General features: G+C 42.8%; 1 long non-coding RNA gene and 2 gene segments (V, D, J or C); 1 reads left to right on the top strand and 2 right to left on the bottom strand.

Annotated features, from left to right (window-relative positions):
• Window positions 1-378: 378 nt before the first annotated feature.
• On the bottom strand, window positions 379-3,715 carry LOC115577784 (T cell receptor alpha variable 18-like; the record flags this gene model as incomplete). The annotated part of the segment is given in 2 exon segments: window positions 379-704; window positions 3,441-3,715. Coding segments are annotated over 2 exon segments (516 nt in total), but the record flags the coding sequence as incomplete, so codon positions are not given.
• A 5,388-nt stretch (window positions 3,716-9,103) lies between these two features.
• On the top strand, window positions 9,104-9,702 carry LOC115577796 (uncharacterized). Its single transcript, XR_003983280.1, has 2 exons — window positions 9,104-9,315; window positions 9,401-9,702. It is a non-coding gene; the product is annotated as an uncharacterized LOC115577796 (long non-coding RNA).
• A 1,280-nt stretch (window positions 9,703-10,982) lies between these two features.
• LOC115577794 (T cell receptor alpha variable 12-2-like) lies at window positions 10,983-11,480 on the bottom strand (the record flags this gene model as incomplete). The annotated part of the segment is given in 2 exon segments: window positions 10,983-11,344; window positions 11,459-11,480. Coding segments are annotated over 2 exon segments (384 nt in total), but the record flags the coding sequence as incomplete, so codon positions are not given.
• Between the last annotated feature and the right edge of the window lie 309 nt (window positions 11,481-11,789).

The following is an 11,789-nucleotide window of genomic DNA, read 5'->3' as shown; positions in this document are numbered from 1 at the left end:
TTACTCTTACTTTTACTTAAAGTACATTTAAAAGCATGTACTTTTGGATACTTAAGTACCTTTAAAAGCAAGTACTTTTTTACTCTTACTCGAGTAACATGTCGACTTTTACTTGTAACGGAGTAAATTTTGACCAGTAGTATTTGTACTCTTACTCAAGTACTAGGGTCGAGTACTCTGTCCATCTCTGGACACACTGCAGTGCATTTGTTATTGAACTTAATGTTAGATGAACTGTTTTGATTTTATCGTCAGTGGAAACACTCCAGACTGTATCATCACATCCTGCTGCAGTTTAACAGTGTGTGACTCCCTCTAGTGGATGTTGTGGTGTGTTGTGTTGTCTTTGCTCCAAAGGTTTTTGTACAGAGTTTTGGTGTTTCCTGTCACTGTGGGCTGCAGAGCACAGTAGTACACAGCAGAGTCAGACAGCTGAAGCTTCTGGATCTCCAGAGGAACTGATCTTAAGGTGGGATTCAGTGTGGATGAAAATCTTTCCTTATATTCGTCCTCTGTGTTCCCCGTACCAAACTTAGAGCGGCTCAGCATGAATTTGGGGCTGTTGTCTCCATCCTGTTTGTACCAGAAGAGATAATCATTTGATGAACTGGTGTTATATTGACAGTCGAGTGTTACTGCCTCTCCTTCAGCAGCAGTCACATCTCCTTCTGGCTGCAGCACGTTGTCTTGTTGTGCTCTGCATTCTGTAAAACAGCAACAAACAGTATCAGTGTGCTGTTAAAGAATCATGTCAGTGTTGGATCCATATCACAGAAACAGAGTTGTGTTCATACCGAGACACATAACAGCCAGCAGCACTGAGATGAACAGAGGCTGCATCATATGTGCAGTGTTGAGTAAGTGTGAGCTACAGCAAGTGTAAAGAAGGCTGTGATCTCTGTGTTCAGTCTTCATCAACACTCAGTTGGTGGATTAGAAGGAGGAGCCTGATCACAGTGACAGGGCTCATTTACAGCCCTGTGTTACTCCCTACTGACAACTTTACACTCTACACATGTTACTGCCACTCTGCTGTCAGAGTACAACTGGTCTTCTGTGTCCTCATCAGAGGACATATGTTCTGTTCAACAACTGCAGACTGCAGATTCATTTTGTTCCCAGACAAATAAAAGATAGATAGATAGATAGATAGATAGATAGATAGATAGATAGATAGATAGATAGATAGATAGATACTTTATTTATCCCGAGGGAAATTCATTTTCTCGGCTGCACGATAGACATCATCATTCAACAACAAGACAACAGATCATAAAATTAGTGCATAGAGACTATAGTTAAGAATAAGAAATTCAAGGTAATAAATAATAAAAACAATAAAAACGGTGACAATAAATAGTCCATGGTAATGAAAATGCAGGATTGCAGTGGAAAGTGCAAGTGCATACATGTGTGGGACATCATCGTTCCCCTCGTTCCACAACTCCTCTCCCTCCCCTCCCCAGTGATGTGTTATAGAGCCTGATGGCTCTTGACAAGAAGGACTTCCTGAGTCTGTTTGTGGAGCAGTTCAGTGAGAGCAGCCTCCCACTGAACAAGCTCCTCTGTCCCACCACCAGTTTATGTAGTGGGTGGCTGCTGTTGTCAATGATGGAGAGCAGTTTGGAGAGGGTTCTCCTGTCAGTCACTGACACCACCGACACCACCGAGTCCTGCTCTGCACCAATGACAGAGCTGGCCTTGATTAGTCTGTCCAGCCTCTGTGTGTCCCTCTGTTTGGTGCTGCCACCCCAACACACTACTCCATAGAATAGGATGCTAAAGACCACAGACTGGTAAAATTTTTGCAGCATTCTTCTGCAGACATTAAAGCATGCCAGTCTCCTCAAGAAATACAGCCTACTCTGCACTTTCTTGTAGACATGGTCAGTGTTCGCTGACCAGTCAAGCTTGTGGTCGAGCTGCAGCTCTAGGCACTTATAGGAGGCAACCATCTCGATCTCCTTGCCACTGATGGTGACAGGCGGAGGAGACGGACGGCGCCTCCTAAAGTCCAGTACCATCTCCTTTGTCTTTTGTGTGTTGAGCTGCAGGTGATTCAGGTGACTCCAGGTGGTCAAATCCTTTACCAGGGACCTGTACTCTCCCTCGTCCCCCCCTCTAATACACCCGACAATGGCAGTGTCATCAGAGAACTTCTGTACATGACAGAGTGCGGTGTTGTGTCTGAAGTCTGCTGTGTAGAGTGTAAAGAGGAGGGGGGACAGTACGGTCCCCTGCGGCACCCCCGTGTTGCTGGTCACCATGTCTGATGTTGTGGGCCCCAACCTGACAAATTGAGGCCTGCCAGTGAGGTAGTCCGTGATCCAGCTGATGAGGGCCGGGTCAACCTGCATGATGGTGAGTTTTTCCTTCAGGTGGAGGGGCTGTATGGTGTTGAAGGTGCTGGAGAAATCTATAAAAAGAATTCTAACAGCGCCGCTTTCCCTGTCGAGGTGTGTGAGGGCTCGGTGCAATAGACACAGCACGGGGGGGGGGAGTTTGCTCTCTCTATGCTCCCCTGCACTGCAGCACCGCCTGTCTTGCAACCAGTGATGGTCTTCATTCCCTTCCAAACCTCCCGCATGTTGTTTACTTGTAGTTTCCTCTCCAGCTTCTGCCTGTAGGAATCCTTGGCCTCCCTTATGCAGCCTTTAAGCTCCCTCTGTGCTCTCCTCATCTCCTCTGGATCTTTGTTTTTGAATGCCCGTTTCTTTCTGTTAAGTGCAGCCTTAACATCACTGGTCACCCAGGGTTTGTTGTTCACAAGACATTTCACTGTCTTAACAGGAACTACTGCATCCAAACAAAAGTTTAAATAGTCAGTGATGCAATGAGTGGAGCCCTCAATGTCCTCCCCAAAAGAGTCCAACATGACATGCCAGTCTGTGGTTTCAAAACAGTCCCTAAGGATCTCTTTATCCCCCTTTTTCCACTTCCTGATGGAGCGGGTTGTTATGGGCTGTCTTTTGACCAGTGGTGTGTACAGGGGTGTCAGGCGAATCAGGTTATGGTCAGATTTTCCCAGGGGTGAAAGAGGGGATGCTGTGTATGCATCTCTTACATTGGCATACATTAAGTCAATGGTCCTGTTTTTATGTGTTGGACAGTCCACGAACTGATGGAAGCCAGCCAGAGTTGAGGTGAGAGTGACATGATTAAAATCTCCAGATATGACAAAAAGAGCTTCAGGGGGCTGAGTTTGTAGTCGTGCACCTGCTGGTGTATGGTCTCACATGCTGCTCCAGCGTCAGCTCTGGGAGGGATGTAAACACACACCGCGATGACCTGAGTAAACTCCCTGGGCAGGTAGTATGGTCTTATGCTAAAAGCTAGCAGTTCCAGATAACGGCAGCACAGAGTGTCTTTGACAGTTAGGTGAGAAGGATTACACCATCTGTTGTTCGGGTACAGTATTAGCCCCCCTCCTTTGCTCTTACCGCTTGTCTTGGTGTCCCTGTCAGCTCTCACCGCCGTGAATCCAGACAGCTCTAGATTAGCATCTGGGATGCAGCTGGTTAGCCACATCTCCGTCAGGACAATCAGGCTACTTTTCCGGTAAAACTTCTGTGTTTTCATCAAGCCTGCAAGCTCGTCGACTTTATTCTGAAGCGCATTGACATTTCCCATCAGTATGGACGGAACAGATGGCTTGTATCTCCGCCGCTTACTGTTTGTTGAGCCTATCTTCACTCTAGCCCCCGCTCTGCAGCCACGGTACTTCCACCTTAGTTCCCCCCGGGGATGGGGTGACACATCCCGTCAGTTCTCCTTTTCCTGATCGCGAGCAGGTCCCAATTCGTGTAAACGAGTTTTGTGCTGTCCCGCTCCATGTTACAGTCCACAGTATCCACAGGATATAAAAGGTGCTAACTGTTGTGAAGATGTTACAACTCTTTAAAATGTATCATCAGACAGATTACAAGCAGACTGAGGATGAATATTTGAACAACATGTGACTTTTTATGTTCTTTTCAGAAGGTTTTTCCCTCAACATAAATTGACAGGTTCATATATCATATATTATATTACATATATTGGTGATCTGCAGCAATGAGAGGTCAATGCAAATATGGTAAATATTTACTGTTGATTTTGATGCAAATGTTGTTTAACAAATAAGTCAGAGTTTTATTGGTTTGTTCAGAGTGTATCTCAACACTTTGAACAATGGAAGCAGCTGATTGTGTCCTGATGAACCACAGGCTGCAAAGAGGATTTATTGAGTGATTCAGTGTCATTGTCTTTGTTTTCATGGCTCAGACTGTGATGGGTTCATGGTGTGTGACTCCCTCTAGTGGATGTTGTGGAGTATTGTGTTGTCTTTGCTCCAAAGGTTTTTGTACAGAGTTTTGGTGTTTCCTGTCACTGTGGGCTTCACAGCACAGTAGTACACAGCAGAGTCTGTCACTGCAGCAGAGGAAATCTGCAGATGAAACTCCTTTCTGTGTTTGTTGTGTGTAAAAGACAACTTCTCTGTATTATCGAAACCTTCTCCGATGAGAAACTGTGGAGATGAACTGGACTTCTGTTGATACCAGTAGAGGTTGTTAACAGCGCCTGAATAGTTGCAGGAGAGAGTCACAGTGTCTCCTTCCACAGCCAGCATTACATCTTTAAATGGTTTCACTAAATCATCAGAGGATCCTGAAAGAACAAACATATATTTCACTGTGACATTTGTATTTATTTAAAGTGAGTTTAGTCAAATAAAAACTTGATTAAAGTTGACTTACCAGCATGAAACATGAAGATCATCATCCAGATTAAAAAGAGCTGCATTATCTTCAGTTGTAGTGAATGAAGAACAGAGAGAACACAGCAGCTCTTCACTTCTAAAATGAAGCCTCTCATATTCAGTCGTGTAGCTCCTCCTCTTGCTGAGGGTTGTGATGTATGTGGTCAAAATGGCTTCTTGTAGTTGTTATTGTCTCCTTGTGTTGAGGGGACAATTTAACATTCATACAACATCATTTACTGGAAATGTATTCACCGCCAGTCTTCTGACAGACGTAAAAGTCTGTAACATCAAGCACAAACTCATTGTTTTATTATTGCTTTTGCTCTCGGGATATGTTGGGACAAATCCAGGTCCTGTCACTCCTGCACAATGCCTCACACCTGCAGATTTTATTCATGGATTCAGGATTATTCATATCAGTGTCAGAAGTTTATTCTCTTAAATGGACATGTTTAGAATATGGATAAACTCTAAGCCTGATATTGTGTTATCAGAAACAGAGCTTACAGAATCTGTACAGATATTTGCATTAATGTTTACAGTGTTTATTGGACAGACGTCAAAGAAAAGACAGTTAAGTGGCTTTTTTAATCAAATGTGTTAAATGTTGAATTAGTGCTTTTTGAGTCCAGAACATAATTCAGAATATCTCTTCATGTTAAATTATCTAAAAATCACCATATTCTGCTGGTGGGATGTTATTGTCTTCCATCTGCCCCTCAGATAGCACTGTCTGCTCTTATTGAGCTTCTGTCTCAACTAAACTACAATTAAGAGAAAAAGAGATAAAGAGAAAACCTTAAAAATCCAAGGAAGTGCTTGAAAACCATCAAATCATTAGCTTCCAGGATAAACTTGAGAACATCTGGGTCCAGACCAAAACACAGAAGACATGATGAGAGACTGTAACTAAGTCTTTAGTTTTCAAATGTTCTGGTGTTTGAAGCTTCATCCAGCTGGTTTGTCATTGATGTGGATTTGCTGCTCATGTGAATCCTCCCACAGTGTTTCATTAGCAGCTGTAACCACAGTGACTGTGATAAAACAGGAATTAGCAGAATCCATCTGATATGAAGCTGTGGTTTGAATACCACTTCCCTCCTCTTTGAAGAGTAGTCAGATATCTGTGTTCAGGTTTTTGTACAGCCTCTTCTACACTTTGTATCACTGTGTTTCTAGAGCACAGTAGTAGAGAGCTGTGTCTGCCATGGTTAGCTCTCTGATGGTCAGTGAGGTTGATGTTTGTGTTGTTTTAGACTGATATCGATTATCAGGAATATAGTCCAGATGACTATATGATCTTGCTCCTTTCCAGAGTATAAACTGAGGAGCCTGAAGGTCAGAATGATGTCTGTAACAGAAAAGTCTAACAGATGTGTAACTTGTCTCATATTGACATTTGAGTGTGACAGATTGTCCTTCTGTTTCACTGACTTCATCTTTTTCAGGAGAGATGCTGTCTCCAGCTATTAGTCCTGGAAAAAGTGTAGAAAATGAAGCCATTAGACTAACATTGTTCATGAGGCTGAGAGGAGAAGACAGTGGAAAATATCAAGTGTACAGTGTTACTCTGTGCTCCTTCACAGTCACATACAAACAATATCATTCAATGAACATCCATGTTGTCAATCTGATGAAAACATGAGGAGCATTGACTCTGTCAGAGCAAAGACATGAGAAAAGTGATGAAATCCAGGTTGTGTGTATGTGGTTAATGCAGCAGGTTCAACAACACTTAAATTCCTGTTGTGTTCCAAAACTCACCTGTAAAGTGACAGAAGAGTAAAAAGAAGTAAAGCAACATGTCTTTGGATTTATTAAAGCCAGACAGACAGCAGATGAGCAGTGTTCTTCCACTGCAGCACAATGAGGAAGGAATGATGTCATTGGTTGAGTTGAGGCTAAATGGGCGGGGCCAATCAGCTCTTCACATTATTTTTTCACTTCAACTCAACCAATCCATTTCTGTCTGTTGTCACAGCAGCTCTGTGTGGAATCTTTATTGGTTGATGTTTTGTTGTATTTGTCATCAGTCCAGTGACACTGGCTCAGACTGTAATGGGTTCATGGTGTGTGACTCCCTCTAGTGGATGTTGTGGAGTATTGTGTTGTCTTTGCTCCAAAGGTTTTTGTACAGAGTTTTGGTGTTTCCTCTCACTGTGGGCTGCAGAGCACAGTAGTACACAGCAGAGTCAGACAGCTGAAGCTTCTGGATCTTCAGAGGAACTGATTTTGAGGTGGAATCCAGTGCGGATGAAAATCTTTCCTGAACCTCATCTGGTGTGTTCCCGTCATTCCCTTGAATACGGCTCAGTATGAATTTAGGGCTGTTGTTTCCATCCTGTTTGTACCAGAAGAGATAATTATTTGTTCCACTGGTCTCAAATGTGCAGTCCAGTGTAACTGTGTCTCCTTCAGCAGCAATGACATCTCCTGTTGGCTGGATCACTCTGTCTGCTCCTTTACACCCTGAGGAAGAAGAGAACATGCAGAGGAAGAGATGAATCAATAAAGATGATTGATTAAAGGAGAACAATCAGTAGGTTTAAAGAGTTACCTAGCCAGAGAGTCAGAATCAGGATGTTTCTCAGCCAGTGTTTCATGTCTGCAGTGAGAGGGGAGGAGAGAGAGGAAGAACATTGATGCTCTGATGGATCTGGGCCTTCACATCATTGGTCCTTCATCTGTATCATCTGTTGAGGAACTCTCTACATTTACATCTCATTTACATTTCATCTGTTCAGCTCAAATGTTCTTCATGCTGATTGTAGCGGACCGAACACAGGAATATATGAAGAAACTAAATTATTTTATCAACATTTTGATGGTTTAATCAAAGGCTCTTTGTACCTGTGATGTGTTAATTTACCGGCTGTCAAGCGATTATTTGTTTTAATCGGCATCAATCGCATTTTGACCAGAGTTAACTCATGATTAATCGCAAATTAATCGCAATTTTGTTTTCTGTTCTAAATGTACCTTAATGTATTTTTTTTCATGTTCTTGATACTTTTAACAACATAAGAAAGGGCAAATATGCTTGCTTTATGAAAATGTTTATTCAACACTTAAAATCATGCAGGAAAATAAAAGGCTCAAAAAATATCCCCTCACACTAAATGGGATCAAAACATGATGATGTCTGCTTTTGGTGAGGGGGGGGTCATTAGAATTTAAATTTGTTTTACAAATAATAAACAGAAGAGTGTGGTGTGCAAAAGTATTCACTCCCCTGAGTCAATACGTTGTAGAGCCACCTTTCACTGCAATGACATCTGCAAGTCTTTAGGGTTAAGTCTCTACCAGCGATGCACATATTGAGACTGAAATATTTGTCCATTCTTCCTTGCAAAATAACTCAAGTGTAGTCTGATTGGATGGAGAGTGTCTGTTAACAGAAATGTTCAAATCTTGTCAGAGATTCTCAATTGGATTTAGGTCTGGACTCTGACTGCGCCTTTCTAACACATGAATATTCTTTGATCTAAACCATTCCATTGTAGCTCTGGCTGGATGTTTAGGCTTGTTGTCCTGCTGGAAGGTGAAACTCCGCCCGGTCTCAAGTCTTTTGTAGACTCTAACAGGTTTTCTTCCAAGATTGTCCTGTATTTGGCTCCATCCATCTTCCCATCAACTCAGACCAGCTTCCCTGTCCCTGCTGAAGAAAAGCATCCCCACAGCATGATGCTGCCACCACCATGTTTCACGGTGGGGATGGTGTGTTCAGGGTGACGTGCAGTGTTAGTTTTCTGCCACACAGTGTTTTGCATTTAGGTCAAAAACATCAATTTTGGTCTCACCTGACCATAAAGGCCCGATTTGTGGAGTGCATGACTTATAGCTGTCCTGTTGACAGATTCTCCCACCTGAGCTGTGGATCCCTGCAGGTCCTCCAGAGTTATCATGGGTCTCTTGGCTGCTTCTCTGATCAATGCTCTTCATGCCCGGCCTGTCACTTTAGGTGGACAGCCATGTCTTGGTAGGTTTGCAGTTGTGCCATACTCTTTCCATTTTCAGGCGATGGATTGAACAGTGCTCTGTGAGTTTTTCAAAGCTTGGAATATTTTTTCATATCCTAATCATCATGCTTTTAACTTCTCCACAACTTTATCCCTGACCTGTCTGGTGTGTTCTTTGGGCTTCATGATGCTGTTTGTTCACTAATGTTCTCTAGCAAACCTCTGAGGCTTTCACAGAACAGCTGTATTTATACTAAGATTAGATTACACACAGGTGGACTCCATTTAATAATTAGGTGACTTCTGAAGGCAACTGTTTGCACTGGATTTTATTTTAGTGTATCAGAGTAAAGGGAGATGAATACTTTTCTGCTTTTATTTAAATAATAATAATAATTGTCATGATCTACATCATGGCAGCCCCTCCTCTCCTTTGTGTTTGCTCTGTGTATGTTTGATCCTCGTCTCTTCCCTTCCCAGTCAGTGTTGTGCATGGGCGTGGTCTTCTCTCTCCAGCAGGTAGAGCCAGGTGCATCTCATCCCACTAATCAACCTCTCCATATAACCTCCGGATTTCCAGCCACTCGTCGCCAGTTCATACTCTCAGCCTGAGCGGTACCTAGTTTGACACCCGCCTCTAGTTATCTCTTGTGTGTTTTCGCTTGTGCAGCATCTCTAACCTGTTGATTCCTCTGCCCAGTTAATCCTGCCTGCCTGCCTGCATGCCTGCCTGCCAGTTCGTCTGCCTACTTGCTACCACGCCTGTTCGTCTCCTCCTGCCACTGCCGGTCACTGCAGCCACCCGACCTCCATCTTAGGGAAGCTCCCGACCAGCAAGACGCAGACCGCATTGAGACGCGGCTCCGCCATTACCAGGGAGATCACCACGTTTTCACCCAGCACCACCAGCACTCCTCGTGGGACCCCTCCTAGCGCGCCATTATTCCCTCCTGCACCGTGGTACTTTTCACTGGGTCACAATAAATCTCACCTTGAACAGAATCACCTGAGTCGAGTCGTGCATTTGGGTTCAACCTCTGTTGTTCATCATAACAAATAATAATAATAGTAATAAAACCATGTATCATTTTCCATCAACTTCACGATTATGCACCACTATTTCATGTCTATCACATGAAGTCCCAATAAAATGCATTTACATCTGTGGTTAAAACATGACAAAATATGGAAAAGTTCAAGGGGGGTGAATACTTTTTCAACGGCACTGTACGAGAGACCAAATTCTTCCATCAACATTTTGATGGTTTAATAAAAAGTCTCTTTGTGCCTGTGTTGTGTTAATTAACATGATTCCACTCTGCTGTCTGATGAATTCTGGTCATAACTTTTAACACAGCACCACATGAGTGTATTTAATGTTAACCAGTATGGTTTATTTACAATTTGATACAGGCCTAGATTATAAAACTTTACAGCACACGCCCTCTTACGGTCACTTTTCTCTTTTCGGGTCGTCCTCTTGGCCTGACTCTTCGCCTTGGCTCATCACACTTTTGGGGCTCTCTGTGTTGAAGCCCTCCTACTTGGACATGAAGCTGACAAGCATTTAGGGATGTGGGCTTCTGTTTTTCACTTTTTACTGAGAACAAACAAAGCTCAAGAACTCACTCTGATCTGAGAAGAAAGACTCCAAATATTTCTAAAAGCCAGAAGCAAGGGCTTGCTTGAAGACTTTTTGGCTCCATGCATTCCAACTCTGCAGCCTGTCACTGAACACAACAAGACCAGAGAACACATGCTGTGTGTCTCCTCTGTGGACTCAGATAGACCTTGTCTGAGCCTGGACTCATCATCCTGAAGAAGTGAGACCAGCTGCTTCACTGAACCTACAAGTTCACCTCATCATCAGCCCATCCATAACTGCATGACTTAATCAATGGAGGTGTTCCCCTTCTAATGACTGATTAATAATGTCCCATATATGGTGAGAATGTTACAAAGAAGATACGTTTTTCTTTTCCTCCTAAACTCTGGTAAAACATTACAATTCATATAATCTGTGATTGCAAATGTTGTTTTACAAACATCCAACCAGGATTTGGTGACATAATATTGACATCTAAAATGTTCACTCTTAGATGATTTTTGCTTCTATTGATCTGAATAACATATTCCCCTTTTGTGTGTTTGAAACCATTGTGATATTGTTCATTCATCGTTTGATTCACTGTGATGTTGTTTCACACACATCAAACCAGGATTTCAACCAGTTTAACAGTGTGTGACTCCCTCTAGTGGATGTTGTGGAGTATTGTGTTGTCTTTGCTCCAAAGGTTTTTGTACAGAGTTTTGGTGTTTCCTGTCACTGTGGGCCTCACAGCACAGTAGTACACAGCAGAGTCTGTCACTGCAGCAGAGGAGATCTGCAGAATCACACCACGTTTTTCTTCAGACACTTTAGTTGAGAACTTTGTGTCTGATTTTAGAGACTCTGCAGGTCTTGTATCATTCAGCCCTGAGATGTAGAACAGAAACTCTGGTGGTTTTCCTGGATATTGTCGATACCAGAAGAAATGATCAAAGCCATCAGCTAGTTTGGAGTATGTGTAGGACAGAGTAACAGTGCTGTCTTCTAAACTGGACTCTTCGTTCTTGTCCGGACTGAGTTCTTCACAGCTGACACCTAAAGGAAGAGAAAAAATTCTGTTTTATATTATGTTACAGATCAAAACACATGAACTGCTTTCAGAAAACATTAGAATTTAACATGACAGAATAAAAGCATGATGTAACATACCTGTTACAATAGAGAGAAACATCAGCGACAGCCCATAATAGTCCAGTGACAGCATGTTGAATAAAGGTAATGTTTCTGGTTTGTGTATTGAACTCTGCTGAATATGGAAGTTCCTCTTTCTTCTATAGTTCAGTAACAGCTCAGCTCCTCCCTGAATCTCTCCGTCTCCTCTTAGATCTGTATTTTCACCTCTTCTTCTTCCTCCTGGTTAACAGACTGAAGGCAGCAGTTTGTAACAGCTGGAGCTGGAAACATTCTGTTGTGTTTCTTCTCTTTTCCTTCCATGTGTCCCCTATGATGGAGTTGTAGCAGTGGAGGTGTCATGCTTGTG

The sequence above is a fragment of the Sparus aurata genome, unplaced genomic scaffold (genome assembly GCF_900880675.1).
Source record: "Sparus aurata unplaced genomic scaffold, fSpaAur1.1, whole genome shotgun sequence".
NCBI lineage: Eukaryota > Metazoa > Chordata > Actinopteri > Spariformes > Sparidae > Sparus > Sparus aurata.
This window is presented reverse-complemented; position numbering and strand designations above follow the sequence as displayed.